At 41.1% G+C, this 20,813-nt stretch overlaps 1 protein-coding gene across 1 annotated transcript; it reads right to left on the bottom strand.

Moving 5' to 3' along the window:
- Positions 1-1,416: 1,416 nt before the first annotated feature.
- LOC146609622 (cytosolic non-specific dipeptidase-like) lies at positions 1,417-8,940 on the bottom strand. The gene is made up of 11 exons (XM_085346134.1): positions 8,881-8,940; positions 8,353-8,496; positions 8,063-8,225; positions 4,394-4,482; positions 3,545-3,745; positions 3,374-3,462; positions 3,178-3,283; positions 2,903-3,067; positions 2,228-2,369; positions 1,685-1,832; positions 1,417-1,483 (listed from the first exon to the last, which is right to left on the bottom strand). Exons 1-11 carry the CDS (start codon positions 8,938-8,940, stop codon positions 1,417-1,419), a joined length of 1,374 nt encoding a protein of 457 aa, XP_085202260.1.
- Positions 8,941-20,813: the final 11,873 nt, after the last annotated feature.

Raw genomic sequence — 20,813 nt, 5'->3', positions numbered from 1 at the left:
TTAATCATTAATGATGAAATGAAAATATAGCAATGAAACAACAGCGCCTTCAATACATAGCTGTGAAGCACGTACATTTATCTTGCAAAACGTCAAATTTCTTAAAACTCGTCACCTCATTTGTCAAGCAGGCACTTCCGCTTAGTTTTGACCCGCCTTCATTAAAGAGACATGGACAGTTTAAAAGGACTCAGCTCTTTGATCTATGCCTGTTTATGGGATACATTATACTGTAAACATGAAATTTCTATAAGATGCGCATTTTGTTATTATAATTGTCAGGACTTCAGGCATATAAAAAAAATAGTAATAATGAATTAATGCGATGTCTCAAAGCAGACATCAAGTGCTACTGGTTTAAGTAACTGACCCTTGTTTGTTTCACAACTCGTTTCACCACAGTGGCAAGTTTACTTTTATTGTTCATTTATAGCTAATATATCAGACTGAATTAAAGAATATAAAAGAATATATGTCTGAACGTCTTCATAAGTTCTTGTATAACATTTACAACGCTCTCCTTCCTGCATCTTCTCCTTCTCTCTCTCTAAATTAATTTTTTTCCTGCAGGATACTTACCTGCACCTTTATTCTTTAGTAAATTTTGACTTCTATCATTTCAGTTTTTAGACAGGATTCATCTAGAGGAGGGCTGCTTCATTACAAACTATTTCATTACTTCATTACAAACAGCTCATCTCCTCTGTGTCCAGAGGAACACAAAACACTACTTTACCATCAAATCCTGACCACATGCGTAACAACTAGAGTCCAGATAGAGAGGCAGATTTTTTTTATTTATTTTTTTTTTTTTTTTGATTTTGTTTTGTTTTGTTTTTTGTGGACCTTATTGTCACATTGTATGATGAACCTCATCTGAGGTCTAACATTATTCCTCCTGCAGCTCCATTTCTTCTCTCTCTCTTGCTGCCTCCTAACATGCTTTCCGCCTTCTCTTTCCTCTTGTCTTTGGAAAACAGCATCACAGTTTCCACGGACACCGTATTGGCCAATATCACCAAGGTGGTTGTTGTTAATCCTAAATGATCCAGTATGGAAGTCTCATTATTTATGAGCTTGATATTTCCTGACACAACCATCTCCATCGCCAAATAGTACCAGCCTTTGGTCATGCTGCTATCACTGATGCCTCAATCACATTTGACAGCTTCTAAATTAAGCTTATCAACATTTTACCCTGTTATAGTCGGTTATGATGGTAAGCAGTGCACTGCATCAAAAGTACATCTTGTTACATCATGAAATGAAAAGAAAAACAACTCAAAGTAAGAAAGACACATTTATTATCAGCAGGGTGTATAAAACCATTCATTGTGAAAGGTAAACCCACAAAGTTTATGGTCTGACATGAAGGACGAGCATATATTACACCTGTCATTATGAGACACCATCAAATCACACCAGCAGAGAGACCTCATGGAAATATGCTCCCAGCAGCTTGACTCCCTGAATGTAGTTTGATCTGAAAATGGAGAAATAAAGCGATGATAATGGTTTATAATTTAAAAAACTCTCTTTACCTGTCATTAAGTTTAGAACAGAAATAATCTGGAGATGACAAACATGATCATCTTCTTTTACTGCAATATTTCATCCATTTTATCAATAGTTCCTACTTGTTCCACATTTCAAAAGAAGTGAAACGGTGTGAGCTGTGACCAACCTGTTGATCTTTTCATTCTGAGAGTGAGCTCCATCATCAGAGGACCCTACAGGAAGCAGCATGACATTACGGCCTGTGGCCTCCTGGAAGGTCAGGGTGACCGGGATGCTGCCGCCCTCGCGAGTCAGATCAGGCTCGACCCCGAAGACTACAGCACAACGAGGAGGATAAGACTTTTTTTGTCACAACAAAACTGGATACACTCCTATCAGTGAAAATATCTGAAAAAGACTTAAAAAGTTTCACAAAAACATGCATATAACAAAAAACTTATAAAATTTGCTTGTCTTTGTTTTTAATGTCCTGAAACATCTAGCGAGGACAGGAGCTGAAACATGAAAAAATATTTTCCTCTTAAAGAAAAAGTATCAACATGTAAACTGTAAGAAAGTCAGTTGTACCATTGCAGGAGAAAGTGTTTTACACTTTTGCAATACAAAAAACACAGAACTGATTTAGACTTTTTAGCAAAATAAAAGAAATGGGGGAGATTGAGTGAACTCCGTCTTTAATCTAACAGCTTTTATCATTAAGTCCTTGTACCTGTCTTTATGGCCTTTCTCCCTGCCATGTAGTGTGGGTGGTTGAAGTCTGAGACCCAGGCTTTGGCCCCGTGGCCCATGTTCACTTTCAGTTTATTGGGGCTTCCCAGTTCAGCAAACTTCTTCTGCAGATGATCGACGACCTTGAAGAGGGAAAAATAACTTAGACTTGTTGGAGCTTTTATGCAGAAACAAACTGAAGCTAATCATGTGGCTACTTCCAAGTGGCCCACAGTCAGTCCAGGCTCAGCTTTAGGTAGTAAAACTTAACTAAATCTCTTTGTCATGTTAATTCAGAGTCAGTTTAAAAAAAAAAAAACACTATGTGTGCAAAGGGTTGAACTGTATTAGGTAAGGCAAAAGAAAGTGACTTGATTGGTTGGTTTGCCTGTATATTTTAATGCTATGATCTGTGATATTGGTTTTCTGTCTAAATAAAGTTACCTTCATTCACATTAAATCCCTCCACAGTTTTTTACTACATAATATAATATATTCATAATATTTCTCAATTTTATACATTGCAGTTTGTTTCACGGACTTCTTAAAAAAAGCATGGCTAAGCAAATCATCTGAGCAACAAACTACCAATAAGTGGCAGAGATACAGAGCGACTTCTGCTACATTATTTAAGTGAGTGCTATATGCCATCATTGTGACCTATCACAATGTTTACCTGCTTCTCCACATCTCTAGGGTCCATGTTAGGCACAAGGCGGATGGAAAACTTGCCAATGACCTTGCGAGGAATAACCGTCTTGGCTCCTGCTTCAGAGAAAGCCCCCTCAATACCATGAAGGGAAAGAGAAGGATATCTCCAACGGTGCATGAGGATTTGCTCCTATGGTGGAAGAAATCAAGAACACTAGGTTCAAAAAGTGTGAATGACCCCACATTATACAGCACATTTCCACCAATGAGTGATGCGAACAACATAAATAATTTCTTTGCCTTTGTGTCATGCAGCAGCTGGTCAACCCCCACATCTTTACAGTACTCATCCAAGTCAAAGTCGATCTTCTCGTACAGCTTTTGCTCCTCTGCTGTCAGAGGGAGCCTGTGCAGGAAGTCACAAACACATGATTAAAACTCTAAACTGCTGTAAAATAAGGTCGGTGAGACCAAAAATCACAATTATCAGCTTCACTTGCCCATAAGTGCGATGAGGTCAGTCATGGCCTCATGAACAGAGCCACCAAACACCCCTGAGTGCAAGTCCTTTCCACCACACTCCACCTTGAGGTTGGAATGTAAAACATTATTTTAAAATACACAGATTGTGTGTCTCCCCACCAACAGTAATCCAACAGGACTTCACCTCAATGAAGAAATAGCAGATTCCTCTCAGGCCGTAGGTGATGCAGGGTTTGTTCTTGCCCAGCCAGTAGTTGTCAGAGATGCAGATGTAGTCCACGTCTTTAAAGAAAGTGTCCTTTCTAGAAAACACAAGATCATCCAGACCCTCAGATCCAGATTCCTCCATCCCCTCGAAGCAGAATTTGATGTTGATGGGAAGGTCCTGCAACAAGAAGAGAGATGCATAAGAAAAAAAATTCTGGCTCATTTTCTAGAGTTGAAATAATCTCTTGACAACAAATGACCCACAATTTCATATACAATCAAATTGTGGGTGCTCCACTGAATAAATGTGAATAGCAGGTAGCAGGAATGCATGTTTAAAAATAAATACGGTACATTCACCAGCTGGGATTTATTTGTTCTGACTAAACACCCATTAATGAAATTCCTGCTAAAGATTTACTCTAATTATCAGAAGATCCAGAGAGCCATATCAGAAAGCACCAAGTAAGGAAAAACTCAACAGATCAAGCTAAAATAATATTTTTAAAATGATACAAATGACCCACATATCCTTTTAGAATAGTGCTGTATAGTAGCTATTCTGCTTTATCATCACTGTACAAAAACAAAATAAAAACCTTGATAAGAAGTAATGGTATACATTTTCAGATACTGGAATAAAAATTCACACCTCAATATACTCCTTCCTGTCAGTAATTTCAATTTAGTTTTCAAACACGCCCATCTTAGCATGTCAGGCCACAGGGTTGATTCTTTAGGACACACTAAAATATCATATCATCTTTAAACTATCTAAACTTGAAACACCTTTTGTTGGCCAGCTTAAATCTGGCAGTAACTGTACCTTTCCGATCTTCTGATACGCTTCAATGCAGTTAAACCAGGCCAACACTGGACCCTTGTCATCAGTAGATCCTCTTCCATAGAGCTTACCTACAAAAAGAAAACTTTGTTTCAGTTTCAAGGTTTTAATGAGAAATTATTGGCATTGAAAAATGTTTCTAAGGTTATGTTTATTACATAGTCAGCACACCACAGGCCCTGATTTTAAACTTGGAGGTTAGGGTTAATGATATGAAATCCTTGTTTATGATACAAAAAATGATCTGCATGATATGCAGCAGGTTTTGTAAAATGTGACATAAGCAGCACTAACACAGCTGAGCAGGCAGGAATGAGACAGGGGGAGTCAGCTGGCATTTTGTGTCATCTGACTCTCACCAGAAAACACATAAGACCACGTGTGCTCAATTTTCTAGCTGGAAAAAAAAAAACCTGTCCTACCTGTCCCATCAAAAAAGTTTGTTTAAATGCAAATATGTACTGAAATGATGCAACATAAAGAAGATCTAAAAGAGCAGCAAAGAATGGTTAGGTTACCTTGTGCTACACAGTATTAAAGAGTCCGTAAGATCGTGCTCAACAGAGTCAGTCTGTGTTGTTTAACATAAAACAAAGAAGCCTTAAAGGGTTGAAATTATTCAGGTGCAGCTTTTGCATTACTGTGTGGAGCATAACAAAGCATAGACACCAATTCAGGAATGCTGCAGTGACTTAGTTATGTGCACAAACAAATGCAGTCTGTGAAATAAAGGACCAGTCATGACTCACAAAGGAAAACGCCTCACTTGAGCCTTTTTGCCGAGTGTGTTTCACAATTCTGTCATGTGAACCTTTGCACAATCTTTGAACCTTTGCTAAATGGAAGTGTTCGGTCAAGGTCTCAACCTTACCTCATATGATGGTAATGGCCCTTATCTTTTGTTTTCTTCACACCTTGGCTAATGTGATGCATGATTAACAACCCTCAGAACCTCCTGAGAAAAACTATTAGGGGTTAAATACCTGAGACACACAACCATTTGTTTTAGAATTGAAGAAGTCTCTTGGATGAGAGTTTAAAACTTAAAGAAGGCCAACAGCTTTCTTTTTTCATGTTTTTAAACCCTCCTCTCGTGTTAGGGTCGGCACCGACCCATTTTAAATTTCAAATGCATAAAAAAATCACATACATTTGTTTATTGTTTCAAGGCTTTTTGACTTTGTCAGGAACCTCTATTTCTACAAAATAAAACCAAAAAAAATATTTTCACAAAATTATAAAATGCCCTAGTTGAAATTATGACCTTTGTGTTGTTAGGGTCGGCTTCGACCCAGGTATAATATTATGAGTATAAAGCAATAATTAAAGCCAAAACTGAAATCATAAGTGCACTGTCAGCTAAAACACTTACAGCAAGCGCCTCTCCTAATCATATGAGCTTTAGGGGATTCTTATTTTGCATGTTTTTTGCATTATACCTGCACAAAAACAGAACAAAATAAACACGGGCATGTGAGGTGAATTCACTATTTGAGTGGCCATTTGACTTCCAGAGTGCACATTTACAATTTGCAGCATACAAAAAATGAGAAGAAGATTCACAGTGAGCTAAGTTCAGGATCATATTTTTGGTGAAAATGAAGGAGAGGACACAGAGCAGCATAGCGATTCAGATGGGCAGGTTTCTAAGGAGGAAGACAATGTGGACTATCATCCAGAAGACACAGACACATCTGATCAGAGGTGGAGGTCGCTGGTGCTGAAGCTACTCCTGCTGAAAGATTCAAGTCCAAAAATGGTAAGATCTTTTGGAGCTCAGTACCTCATGATGTACATGGCAGGGCAGCTGCTGCAAATGTCATCAAAATGACCCCTGGAATCACAAGGTTTGCTCTGACCAAAGTCAGTGACATCAAGAGATGTTTTGAGATATTTATGCCATTGTCACTAGAAAGAATCATCATTACTATGATAAACCTTGAAGGAAAAAAAGTCAATGGCGACATGATGAGGAATACCTGGATGCTTTCATTGTTCTTGCTGGAGTGTACAGATGCTGCAATGAGGCCACTGATCGTCTATGGGATGCATCGACAGGCAGAAACATTTTCTGGGCAACGATGTCACTTCACACATTTGATATCATTTTGATTCAAGAGTCCTCAGATTTGACAACAGAGAGACCAGACCGAGGTCTGACAAGCTTGCTCCCATCAGGGATGTCTGGGAGAGATGGGTGCAGCTTCTACCACTGATGTTCATCCCAGGGCCAGAGGTGACAGTGGATGAACGTCTTGTCCACTTTTTGAGGAAAATGCCCCTACCGGCAATATATACCCAGTAAGCAAGGGAAAAACGGCAGAAAAATCTGGGAAGCCTGTGATGCAAAAACCAACTATGCCTGGAATGTACAGATTTTCACAGTCAAAGCTGTGAGTGGCACCCCTGAGAAGAAACAATGAAAATGTGTGGTCCTCCATATGACCACTGGACTGCAGGATCACAATATCAGCTGTGATATTTTATTTTATTTTTTACCAGATATGACCTCGGACAAGAACTTCACAAAGGAAACTGAGGTGAAGCTGTATCATTGGGAAGTGATAAAAAGCCCACAATTACCCACGGCTATAACCAAAACAAAGGAGGAGTGGACTTTTTCTTTTTTTCAGTTTATATCAAAGGTCTACTGCTGAAAAAAACACTTTTTTTGTCTTTTCTTGATGTAAATGTCTATGGGTCGGAATTGACCCGTAACACCATAGATGTCATTTTAGTTATTAATCTTAAAATGAAAAAAATCAATAAAACAGATTTATTTAAGAGATGTGTCCTATACCCCTCAGTAATACTCAGGTAACACAGAAACCTTTTATTTATTAATATGATTCTCTTGAGGTTAATTTTACAATTTTTTTTAATTGAAATCGAGGGGTATAGTGACAAAAAAAGACCCAGAGGCCCACGCCAAAAGTATTAAAACCAACATTTTCATGGATAAGGAAGCCTAACAAGGTAACCAAGAGATGAGAAACAAATTGGATGATAACTTATTGTTTTTAGTATATTTTATAGCTGATTTAATTCACGGGTCAAAACCGACCCGCTAACATAAGAGATGATAACAGAAAGCTAACACGAGAGGAAGGTTAAGACCCTTCTGTGACTCGTTTTGTGTTTCTTATCTTTGCTAAAAATACATTCACCCAGTGTTCCCAGTGTACATAGTTAAGCTTGTTGATACCGTGTTTTCTCTTAGTTATGCTACCTTACAGGATTTACAAACCTCACTCCACACTTCGTCATCCTGCACTACCAACCTGCTGACTGGATTTGTTTTTTCGTTTTCTGTAATCTCAGTTAAGACCACTAAAACACTGAGTCCTCATCAGGTTATTAGAATGTTCTGATAGTAACAAACTGCCTTTATGCTGCTCTGAAAATTAATTCTTCTTCTTCTTTTAGTTTTGCCATCTATTCTATCTACAGGACAGTACTGTAGCTCATTTTTTTAGCCATATTTGATATTATAACTTTGCTAAACCAAAAACTACCCGGTGTAACTTAATTCTAATCTATTTTTACAAGCACAAAGTGCGTTCCAGCTGACTTCAGTTATTCACATAACTTTCCAGCTCAGAAAAATCTCCAGAGTTGTTTTGTAAAAGACCAAAAGTATTCTCCTCTTACCGTCTTTCTCCACCAGAGTGAAAGGCTCTGCGTCCCAGCCGTCACTGATGTTGGCTGGCTGAACATCAAGGTGCCCGTAAATACACACCATCTTCTTGGCTGGGTCTGATCCTAACTGCCCCAGGATGATAGGAGGCAGGGTGATCTCCTCTCCTGAGGGAAGCTGCATGAATGAAACTTAATCTGAGTGACCGTTTAACAACAAGGTCCATTTATGGTGAAATTTAAGTAGAAAAAATAACGCAATATACAAATCATTAATGCATTAAGAAATGTAACCAGTGCAAGACCTTCTGCTTGCCAACGTCCACCAACTCCATAGTCCCTCCCAGCCTCTCGATGTCCTTGGCTGCCATCTCCATCATTTTTTTGATCTCCCCGCGCTTCTCAGGCCAAGCAGACACACTCTGGACACCCACCCACTCAGCGAGGCGCTGAGGACAATTACGAAAAAGGGATTTAAAGACATTAAAATGGGTTTTTTATAGAGATTTTATCTTTTTTTTCCTTTTCTTTTCTTTTTGTTTTTTACTATTTCATGCAGTTACTTGTTGCAAAAGAATGAGCCACAATGAGTTATTCTTAGGACATTAGACCCACAAAATTTGACTCGAGCAGCAGTTGTAATATCACTGATTCTTATCAGGAAAACTGGTTTTACAGCTGGAACTGTACTATAATCCCAGTTTAAGTGAAGGAGTTGCAAATCTGTCCAGTTTTCAGTTAGCTCAATAAGCCATTAAAACAAGTGACAATCATGCAAAAAAAACGTAATGATTAAGCAGCTGCACTATATTGTTTTTTCTGAGTGATCTTACCTGCACATACAGGTCCTGGTGGTCGTCCACATACTTGAAAAGTTCAGTGAGATGAGCCATTTTTGGTAGTGATGGGAGCTGAGGGTTAAACAAGCAGACTGGTGTGAGTCTACGTCTGGGTTTGTGCAATCTTATGAGAGGACAAATCCTTCATGCACGCATGCACTTCACGTAACCCAGATAGCAAGGAGACATTGAAACAATGTTTAGTCAATATCAGGCGATGTCATTGAATCAAAGTTGAGGTGTGACGTTGACCTAATGTCACTCTTGCACCCTTTTTTAATAGTGAAACAGCGTCAGGTTTTGATATTGAATCAATGTTGAAACCTGACATTGATTCGACGTTACATTTTCTAATACTGTTGACATTGAAACAATGTCAGATTCTGATATTGAAACACTGTTGAGCTGTGGTGTTGATTTTCCACCTCTTTCGCACAGTTGCTTTTTATTAAAACAACAGTTAAATCATGACTGGAAATCTACCTTTCTTTATAGGTATTTTAACCAAGGTATGTAAACTCCTAGGCTGATAAACATGAAAGTCACCAGGCGTAAATCTGCAAACTGCCACATTTGATTCCTAAAGAGCTATGAGCGGAAAAAGTGATAAGTCTTAGCATGGTGTGCCGTGTATCCTTTAAAACAAAATAAACATGGGGTTGATTTCCAGCCAAACTCGTTTCACTTCATAATTTTGCAGAACTATAGCTGCAGTCGATTGGAGCTGCAGGCTTTCAGAACCAAACAGTGAGAAAAAAGCCAACACGTATGTGGCTTACATTACAAAGCTTTGCCATAAAATGACAATAAAAGAGAATTCTCATTTCAGATCTGCACAGAAGGTTAAATATGGAATTTTATGGTCATAAATGACGATCAAAGTGTGTCATGCTGAGTGAGAATCTGAAAATAAAAAATGAAATACTCACATCGTAATTTTCCACAGGTGTGCACTGAATGCCAACAATGGCAAGTGAAGTGAAAGTATCTTGGGTGTAATCGCTAGGCAAAGCGAAAGCAAATGAGGTAGGTAACACTCCATAGCTGAGACCTTATCTAGCCCTCTCTGACAAATACGTTTCCTGGGCATGTCTGAACTGCAAAGGGAACCATTAAAATCTACCTGTCCCATAAAACAGACTTACTTTGTTGTTATTCCGGTGTTTCAGATTAACTGGTGTCACAGATTGACTACTGTTGGTCGAAGATATGTGTGCTAGACTTGCTTTTCAGGAGCCGCTAACAAACCAGGAGAACGCAGTCAATATTTCGTCTTTAAACATGCATTTGTGTGCTTGTTGTTTTTGTTTTGTTTTAGATTTGAAAAAAGAGTAAAGAGCACATGATTTTATCGGGAGACGCTAAACCCCAAAGAACAGGCTGAAGGTGTCTGCGCTGATAGGTTAAAGCAGTGGTTCCCAAACTTCTTTTGCTAGGGCCCCCTTTAAAAGCATTTTTGTTCATGTTTTTAAGACCCTTCTGTGACTTGTTTTGTGTTTCTTATCTTTGCTTGTTAAAAATACATTCACCCAGTGTTCCTAGTCTACAAGTATCTGAACCACAGGTGCAAAAGTAAAGAAAACAACGAGGAAGGGGAAAAAAACAATTAAACAAATAAAAATAAACTGCAGAAAATTACAGGCTGCAATAAAATAAACCACTAAACTAACCATCTTTAAGGTTTAATTATTTTATTTTACGTGCCCCCTCCACTTTCAGAACCACTGGGTTAAAGTGTTTGATAAATGCTCTCACTGCCTTTGTTATGATTCCCACACACTTTTGTGTGATAGAAAAAAACACTACAGCACACTCAGAGTGGATGTTAGACTGCTCAACAATTTCGTGTTTCGAGTTTGGTGTTTAACACATCAGACACACCTCTGCCTGCAGATGTCAATGTTTTCAGACTACTGCGTTGACGTCATGTTACCTTGAGCATACGGCTGTCACACGGCACATCAAACTGTGACTATCATCAGTTAACGTGGGTGTGTTGGCTCCTGATTTATGTTGCAGAAACAGAGATTAAAGATCAGGCACAACACCTTTTGTTATGTTTTTATTAAAATAGTTTTATTGTTGTCTGAAGATAATATTGATACTACTGATGGTCAGATGAAGCCTCGAAGCTTTCTGTCCAATTGGTTAAAAACAGGTTTCATTCTCGAGACTTTATGTTCACACAACCCCACACCCCCTGCTGGTCAAAACCTTTATTGTCATTTCAACTATTTATCTTTACTCTTAACTGTCTTACAGCAGTGTCGGTGAGAATAATTATAGCCAAGTATAGAAATAAAAAACACTTTAATAATCTAATCCTTCTGTGCGTATGGTTCATTCATTTATTAATCTAGTAAGATCTTGGGTGTTGTTCCTGGGATCTGCTAGAGCCACTCACCCAGCTTGGGGGTCTGTTGCCTTCACTTTCAACCTGGACAGTGGTTTTGACACTCGCTAGTCCTCAGTGTCCTTCCTTCCACTTAGCGTACTGCTTCATGGTGCTGGGTTTGGGGTGAAATCCCACATGCATGCTCAGGAGCTTCCTTTTCTTGATGTTAGTTGCTTCTGTCTCCTTCTTTGGTCAGCTTATTATCCTAGCAGGGTATCTGATCACCGGTAGAGCGTAGGTGTTAATTGCCCGAACATTCTTCTACCCATTCAGCTGACTTTTCAGGACTTGCCTTACTATGTGGATGTCCCAGGTACCTATAGCTGTCCTCGATGTCTGCAATGTTGCCTTCTGGTTGTATAATCCCCTCAGTTCTAACCGCCTTCCCTCTCTTTGTTACCATCCAAATACACTTCTCCAATGTCATTGCTGTAGATCATAGTAGTGTGGGTCAGTGAATCGATGTGTCGTTCACTCCTGGTATACAGCTTGCTGTCATTCATGTAGAGGATTTGCTGATGATTACGCCTTTCTGTAGTTGGTTTCCCTAGCCAGTCTTGTCAATGATCTCACTGAGGGGGTTCAGGCCTATGTGGAACAGCAGTACGGAAGACCACCTCCTTGTTAAATCGATTGGCTTGAAGTTGGACTGATGTTCACCACAACGCCATCAAATTTCTGATGAAGGCTCTTAGGATCCTGTTGATCTTGTATAGCTCAGGGCATTCCAGGATCCAGGTGTGCTTTCTATCAGTAGATGGTGTTTTACCCCTCTGGTGTTTCTGCCCATTCCTTTCCGTGCCAAGTATTGAGCCATATGCCTGTTCATCTTAGCTGCTATGATGCCAAACAGAAGCTTCCATTTGGCACTGAGGCAGGTCTTTGACTGGTAGTTGGATGGGACCAGTCCCTTATGGTGATCCTTAGGAATCAGGACTGTCCGGCCTTCAGTGAGCCATTTTGGATGTGTCTCATCTACTAGCTACTGGTTCATTTGTGAAGCCAGACACTCATGGAGTACAGCCAGTAGGTGTGAATCATGTTTGGTCTTGGTGTTTTCCAACTCTTCATACTGAAGACATTTTCTTAGATATCTGCCACAGTGATTGTTACTGGATCCTGTTCAGGGGTCGACATTTAGATCCACTGTGGAGGTAAACACAGACAACACAAGAGCTCTCGATTGTCTCGATCCTTGTTTATTACTCATCACCACACAACTGAATAGGTTTCCCTCCAAAACACAGCAACAACACTTCCTGAGAACTGGGTGTGAGTGGAGCCCTCCAGTGGTCCACCACTGAGCGTCATGCCTGATGAAAACAAACTGTGAAGAGTCCAACGACCTTGGATCAAATGTGTCGGGCAGACAATGGTGCACTGGGCCAGGAACAGAAAACGAGTCTCTTGGGGGATGGAGAGACAGCACAGAGGGATTGAAGCACGGGTGTGAACTCTCGGGCAAGAATTCCCTGGGGACCCAGAGGGGCTGACCAAGTTCAGCCGGGGAAACCCCGAGGTCTTCTTTAACCACGCAGCGCAACCCCAGTAAAACCCACAGAAGACGGTCAACCCAGTTGCCATCTGTGAGAGAAGCACGGAGCGCGGCCTTAAGCGACCGGTGGAAACGCTCGCACATCCTGTTGGCCTGCGGGTGGTACGCAGTTGTTCGCTGGACCTTGATTCCCAGGCCATCACCCATGGCAGACCAAAGCTCTGAAACAAACTGGGGGCCCCTGTCTGAAGTGATGTCGGCGGGGGGACCGAAACACGAAAAATGACAAAAATTCCCTGGCCACCGCTGCTGCTGTAGTGGACGCCAGAGGCACTGCCTCGGGCCAGCGGGTTGTGCGGTCCACTAAAGTCAAAAGGTGCGTGAAACCTTCTGACTGCAACAGAGGACCAACCAGATCACATGCACATGATCAAAACGCCTCCCTGGGGCGTGGGATGAGCGCTGCTGCCCAGTCTGTCACCGATTTACAAAGGCCCAGCGAAACAAACCTAGAGCTGACCAGCTTGACCGAGGCCTAGACCCCTTGGATGAGAGAGGGCGTGTACTGAGTCGAAAACGCCACGTCTGACGTGTCGGTGTTCAACGCAATCTCCGCCGATGGAAACGGGTGGGCCAGCAGGGCGGCGTGGGCCAGCAGGGCGGCGTGGGCCAGCGCGGCCTTGGCCCCAGAAAATGGCTGGATGTGTTCAGGGAGCCAATCAATGGAGTCCTTAGCTGTTTTACCCTTCAAGGCAGCATAGAGTGGCTGCAGCAGGTGCGCAGCTCTGGGGGAAAAGTGGTTGTAGAAATTGGCCATCCATGAGAACTCCTGCAGCGCTTTAACCGACGTGGGACGTGGAAAAGCCGAAACGGCCCGGACCTTGTCAGACAACGAAACCACACCGTCAGCGGAAATGCAGTGGCCCAAGAAATCCAGAACCGGCAACTCGAACTGGCACTTGGAAGGGTTGACGATCAGGCCGTGATCGTGGAAAGTGCAGGTAGCCAAGAAAATAAGATCCACTTCCTCAATCAGGGAGCGATAATCCTTCACGCCAGAAGCGGAGAGTTGGTGAGGCCGGTTCTCACAGCCGCTGGCAGCTGTCGGAGGAAGATGTGGGCGAAGAGCAATCCCCCGTCGTCCGGTCCGAGAAAAGATAGCATGTGCTCCATCAGTTCGAGAGCCGTACCGCCACCCAGGCCTGAGAGGGAGAGGAGCTTAAAGCCTGCTGCTCTGTGTGTCTCACGTCTGCACGCAGATCTGTAACGGCAGCAGAAACATGACTGTTAATAACAAGATTTGTGCCTTGCTGCATGCACACTACAGAAGTGATGTACAACAGACAGATTGCACTAAACACAGACGATATCACAAAATTACACATCTGCTGACATATAACCAGCAAGTATCTGCTTCTTTTTTGTCCTATTAAAATGTCACTCATTCAAAGGGAAGTGTTAACAGCAGACTCAGACCATGGTGTAATAAAGAGGAAACTATTCAGCAGTAGGGATGGGTATTGATAAGATTTTCACGATTCCGATTCCATTTTCGATTCTGTTTAACGATTCGATTCTTTATCGATTCTTTTTTTTTTTTTTTTAAAGGAGAACACTAAGGTCGATTAGCTTAGAACTTTGTTTTATATCTTCTCTTTGAACAAGGTAGAAATTGAGGAGTAACATGGCCTTACAAACCCAACAGTGAGATCTTAAGAGATCCAGTCTACGGCTCTTCAATGGGGTGTCACAGGGTCCCCAGGAAAAAAAATTGTAAATGTAAAATAATAAAATAAATATTCTTCTGTAGCAATAACAAAGTATAACATAAATTGTTCTGTGGCAATTACACAAGAATATCCAGTAATGTCCCTGCCTACAATTAAACACATTCACTTACCGAAAATCGGGGGCATCTGCTGCAGCAGCCTTTTACCACAAACTTAGTCACTGCTCGGTGATATTCGTCTATCCTGGCCTGAAAGGAGACGCTACCGGTAGACTGCAGCGAGAACTGCCAGCATCTGAGCCAGCCAGACTCTGTCTGTCTCTCTCATCATGGTCACCTAAATGCACAGTAATGGCAGGTTTTGTAATAAGGCAGATCGCGCTAACATAATATGCACTGTTAGTTGATTATTTACCTGCCGCATTAACGGGAGAGGACGTGCAAACGTTACCGCTGCTGCTGGGTTGAGATTCACGAGTCCGGAGCGGAATTAAAAACACAACATTCATTTAAGGTCATCGCGTGTTTTGTGAGCAAATGCTTTTGCATATTCGTAGTGTTTCCTCCCTTAAATGAAATATCTACTTTGCAAGTATTGCAAGTTGCTCTGTTCTCATCCGTTCTCATAAAGTATAATCAAACTTTCGAGCGTTTGAGCCGCTTAGGCGCCGTGTTTCCTGCCGGGTAAATGACGCTCCGCAACGTGGTGACGTCATTCGGGGCGACTGGAATCCATAAGGGCATCGTTTTCAAAAATGGCAAACAATTCCAAGGAATTGAAACAGTGGGAACCGGTTCTCAACAAGAACCGGTTTTCGATACCCATCCCTATTCAGCAGAGACAGAAACCACACATCAACTGCCTGTAAAAGACAAACATGGCCAGCAAATACAAGCGACTCGGCAAGTACATTTAAAAAGAGCAATCTTATTAGTGTTAATTAAACAGTAATAGAACTCAACACTCACTTTATCTTTCTCAGGTTTTATCTTTATTTGATCTATTCCTCTCACTGGTTTCCTTTGTTTTTACAATAGTTGACGTTTTTGTTTAGTTGTTATTGTAAAGCAGATTGTACAATATGATCTAAATACATGAGCACAATGACTGACGTAAACATTAATCGACCAATGGTTTAAAAAAAGCAGCAAACTGCTACAAACTGCTGCCATCAGCAGTTTGTAGCAGAAGTAAACACGATTTTAACACTTTTGACAGAAAAACAAAGGGCAGGTTTCGGTTTCGGTTTTTGTAGCTTCTTCTGTTTTCTTGTTTGTGGCTTTTGTTTCATTGATTGACATGTAGAGAGTGGAAGTACAGTGCAGGAAAAATCTGTAGCTTCTTGTTGTGTGCCCACCTTATTACTAAATTAGGCAGAGCACTCTGAATTGAATCAGGACATAAAGCACGGTCTTTATGTTGCTTTATTGAACACTCTTCATCTTACAACTAGCCACTTAACGGGGCTTCCTCCGGACAACCACATCCGGTTCAAAGGTCATCACCTTAAGACATAGCCATATCAATACATGACATCCCCCTTTTCCTTAGACTCAAACTTTAGTTGTAATAACTTTGATGTCTTTTTTTTTCCAACACTGAACATTCTTCTTGTCTTACTTTCTAACAAGTATATAATCTAACTATCTCACCACACATGTACCTTTCTTTTTTCAACATATACATGTCGAAATACACATATGAACTTGAAACTTGCCAACTTTAAGTTACCTCTTCACCTTAACATATTATAGTTCATTTCACCACAAAATCACGAAACCTCTCAGGTATCTTTTTAGCCCTCTGTGATCTACTTGGTCTCTCTGGCCCCTGGGAGCCCTCTTGTGGTGTTGGAGTGAAGGTGTCAGTCTTTGTGGGTGTTTCACCTTCCTCCCTTTCAGGTATTGTGTCATAGTGTCCTTCTCTGGTCTCATTTGTCTCGTATTTCTTCACATGTGTGGTATTCCGGTGATAGCGAGCTCCTGTTGGTGATTCAATAATGACTTGGTTTCCAGTTCTGCTTACAACTTTGTGTGGTGTTGCGTTGAATGGTGTTGTAAACTTGTCCACTTTGTCTTGTTGAACCAGCACTGTGTCTCCCGAGTCAACTTTTGAATACTCAGCTCCCCTTCGTTCATCAGCATAAATCTTTGATTTTCCTTTCTGTTCAGCGTCTCTGTCACGCACGTCCAACTCCGTTGTTTTTGCCTCACTGATGTTCGGTAACTTTCCTCTCATTTTGCGGTTGAACAGGAGTTCTGCTGGACTTTTGCCCGTGGTTGGATGTTAAATGCTGCGATACACTGTTACATATTTTCTTAGCTCTCGCTTCCAGTCAAGTCCTTCGGCTTGTGCGATACTGATTCTTTTCATCAAGGCAAGGCAAGGCAAGTTTATTTGTATAGCACAATTCAACAACAAGGTGATTCAAAGTGCTTTACAGAGACATTAGAAACAAAAACAAATAAAAAGCATGATTTAAAATTGATTAAAACAAGCAAACAAACAAACTAATTAACAAACAAACAAAACAGTATATAAAATCAAAACAGATGAAATCAGAACAATAGATAAAATCAGTAGTTAAATGTAAGTTTTGAAATTTAAGCTTAAAAGTGTGGATTTGGTGCTTTATTCAAATGCAGCTGAGAACAGGTGAGTCTTCAACCTGGATTTAAATAAACTGAGTGTTTCAGCTGATCTGAGGCTTTCTGGGAGTTTGTTCCAGATATAAGGAGCATAAAAGCTGAATGCAGCTTCTCCGTGTCTGGTTCTGACTCTGGGAACTGATAAAAGACCGGATCCAGATGACCTGAGGGATCTGGATGGTTCATACTGGGTCAGGAGGTCATTGATGTATTTTGGTCCTAAACCATTCAGAGCTTTATAGGCCAGCATCAGAACTTTAAAGTCTATCCTCTGACAGACAGGCAGCCAGTGTAAAGACCTCAGAGCTGGACTGATGTGGTCCACTTTTTTGGTCTTAGTGAGGACTCGAGCAGCCGAGTTCTGAATGAGCTGTAGTTGTCTGACTGATTTTTTAGGTAGACCTGTAAAGATGCTGTTACAGTAATCACGCCTACTAAAGATGAATGCATGGACTAGTTTTTCCAGGTCCTGTTGAGACATCAGATCTTTTATCCTTGAAATATTCTTGAGGTGATAGTAAGCTGACTTTGTTATTGTCTTAATGTGTTTTTCTAAGTTTAGGTCTGCATCCATCACTACACCCAAATTTCTCGCCTGGTTTGTGGTTTTTAGGTATATAGATTGAAGTTCTCTGGTGACCTGTAATCGTTTTTCTTTGGCGCCAAAGACTATTACCTCAGTTTTGTTTTTGTTTAGCTGGAGAAAATTGTGGCACAGCCAGTCATTAATTTCCTCAATGCATTTACCAAGAGCCTGTACAGGGCCTTGGTCTCCTGGTGACATTGTGATATATATTTGTGTGTCATCTGCATAGCTGTGGTAGTTTATTTTGTTGTTCTTTATAATCTGTGCCAGTGGGAGCATGTAAATGTTAAACAGAAGGGGTCCCAAGATGGAACCTTGGGGAACTCCACATGTGATACTTGTCTGCTCAGATGTGAAGTTACCTATTGATACAAAGTATTTCCTGTTTTCTAAGTATGTTTTGAACCAGTTTAGTACAGTTCCTGAGAGACCTGTCCAGTTCTCCAGTCATTTGAGTAATATGTTGTGGTCAACTGTATCAAATGCTGCACTGAGATCCAGTAAAACTAAGACTGACATTTTTCCACTGTCTGTATTCAGACATATGTCATTGACCACTTTGGTCAGAGCGGTTTCAGTGCTGTGGTTCTGTCTAAAACCTGACTGGAAGGCATCGTAGCAGTTATTCTGTTTTAAGAAGTAATTGAGCTGTTGAGAAACTGCTTTTTCAATGATCTTACTTAAAAATGGGAGATTTGAGATTGGCCTGTAGTTGTTCATTTGTGTCTTGTCAAGATTGTCCTTTTTCAGTATAGGTTTTATTACAGCAGTTTTTAGTGGTTCTAGAAACACACCTGATATTAAAGAAAAGTTGACGATCTGTAACAGGTCTGACTCTAAAGTCTTTGAGACCTGTTTGAAAAAACTTGTTGGCAGGACATCTAAACAGCAGGAGGAGGAGTTCAGTTGACCTAAGATGTCCTCCAGGTCTTTGCTGTTAATAGGGTGAAACTGTTTCATGGTGTTTAAACAGTTTTTCGGTGGACACAGTACATATCCTGGATCTGCTGTTGATGTACCAATTGCTTGTCTAATTTTTTGGATTTTTTCTGTGAAGAATTTGGCAAAGTCATCAATGATGCATTTTGATGTTCCACTTCCCCATTTGCTTGAGCCCATTTTGGTGTAGTTCTTACATGTTTGATTCCATGAGTTTCACAATATTCTCTGAACAGCTCAGATTTGAACTGTGGGCCGTTATCAGATTTGATGGTAACTGGTAGCCCATGTCTGCTAAATATACAGTCAATAGAGTCAATGACTTTTTCAGCAGTTGTAGATGACATTACATCATACTCATAGTACCGACTGTAGTAATCTATCAGTACAAGTATTGAGTGGTTCGAAGGTAGCGGTCCCAGTAAGTCTACCGCCACATCTCGCCATGGTCCATCCGGTAAAAGTGTGTTTCTCAGTGGTTCAGGTGGATCTGGTCTGGCTACTATTTGACATCCGTGACAAGCTTTACAAAACTTTTCTGCAGCTTTGTCCATCCCTGGCCACCAAACTTTTGTTCTGAGATGCTGTTTGGTTCCAACAATTCCTAAATGTCCTTCATGAGCTAGTGACAGTGCTTGAGCTCTCAGGTTTTCTGGCAATACAATGCGAGTTCCCCGCAAAACTATGTAGCCGATGACACACAGTTCATTTGCAATGGGTGCATATGTTTTGCATTTTTCAAAGTGTCCATTTTCAATAGCTCTTCGCACTTCTGTTAATTCTGAGTCTGTAGCAGAGGCTTCTTCAACCTCTCTTGTTGTGAGTGCTTTTGGAGTAGCATTAACTGCAACAAATCTCACATATTTGTCAGATTCATGCTTATGTGTCTCTTTTGACGTGGTGTCAGACAGCAGTCTTGACAGTGAATCCGCAATGTTCTGTTTTCCCGCAATGTGCACTACTTTAAAGTCATATGGTTGCAGTCTGAGAACCCACCTTTCTATGCGTGCACAAGGTTTAGATTTCTGGCTGTATATGACCTCCAATGGCTTGTGGTCTGTGATGAGGTCAAACTTCCTGCCATACACATATGGATGTAGTCTCTCATATGCCCATACTAGTGCTATGGCTTCTCTTTCTGTTTGAGAATATCTTCGCTCACAGTCTGTTAAACTCCGACTTACGTAGCACACTGGTACCTCTTCTCCGTTCTGTATTTGTATTAGCACTGCGCCCAAGCCTTTGCAGCTCGCCTTAAACGTGTACAAAATTGTTGCACAGTCTCACCTGGTGTTTGGGACAATTTGTGGAAAGTTTGGCGTGCGTATGCTGTATTCACTTGAGGGAAAAAATAAGTGTTGAGCGCAGTCACCGCAGCGGTGTAATCCTTTGCCTCTCCCGTTTGTGGTAGAGTGGAGAAGACGTCCTGCACGTCCTGTCTGGCCATGTGCAGTAGAAGAGCGCGTCTCCGCTGTCTGATCGCGTCTGTAGCATCATCCGTCAAAATAAGACCTTTCCCATCAGCAAACAACTCGAAGGATGTTAACCAGCGCGTCCATCTCGGTCCGAGCGTAGCTGGATCAGTGTAGCAGGCGAACGGTTGAATACCCGACTTTTCCATGTTAGCCCACAAGTTTTTCGCTAACACCGTGCCGCCGCTGGGTCTACTTCTCACAAAAACAAATCCAGGTCCGTATCGTCCTCGTCGCCATTGTTGTGTGCCCACCTTATTACTAAATTAGGCAGAGCACTCTGAATTGAATCAGGACATAAAGCACGGTCTTTATGTTGCTTTATTGAACACTCTTCATCTTACAACTAGCCACTTAACGGGGCTTCCTCCGGACAACCACATCCGGTTCAAAGGTCATCACCTTAAGACATAGCCATATCAATACATGACACTTCTCTTATCATCAGCAGATTAATGCTTAAACGATCAGATCAACTTTTCTGGCAAGGAAACATGGTGTTTTTTTTAGTGACAGATGTAGCAGTTCCATTTCCTGAATCACTTCGTTGTACAATAAATTACGTATATTTAATGAGGTCATAGAAAACGTTTACCTTGATACTGTAAGTAATGTAAAAAAAAAAAAAGATGTCCACACGAGCCTCGCTCTTCTTCAACCAC

This window comes from Diplotaxodon limnothrissa, linkage group LG22 (genome assembly GCF_057381915.1).
Source record: "Diplotaxodon limnothrissa isolate DT_005_m linkage group LG22, D_limnothrissa_male_GT1.1, whole genome shotgun sequence".
Lineage (NCBI taxonomy): Eukaryota > Metazoa > Chordata > Actinopteri > Cichliformes > Cichlidae > Diplotaxodon > Diplotaxodon limnothrissa.
This window is presented reverse-complemented; position numbering and strand designations above follow the sequence as displayed.

What these genes read in the sequence shown, in the direction of transcription:
- LOC146609622 (XM_085346134.1), bottom strand. Translation starts at nt 8,940, where the DNA reads ATGGCTCATCTCACTGAACTTTTCAAGTATGTGGACGACCACCAGGAC. An exon ending in TCTGCTATTTCTTCATTGAG is followed by an intron (nt 3,463 to 3,544) that starts GTGAAGTCCTGT and finishes TCCAACCTCAAG; the next exon opens with GTGGAGTGTGGTGGAAAGGA. An exon ending in GAGAAAGGCCATAAAGACAG is followed by an intron (nt 1,833 to 2,227) that starts GTACAAGGACTT and finishes GTTGTGCTGTAG; the next exon opens with TCTTCGGGGTCGAGCCTGAT.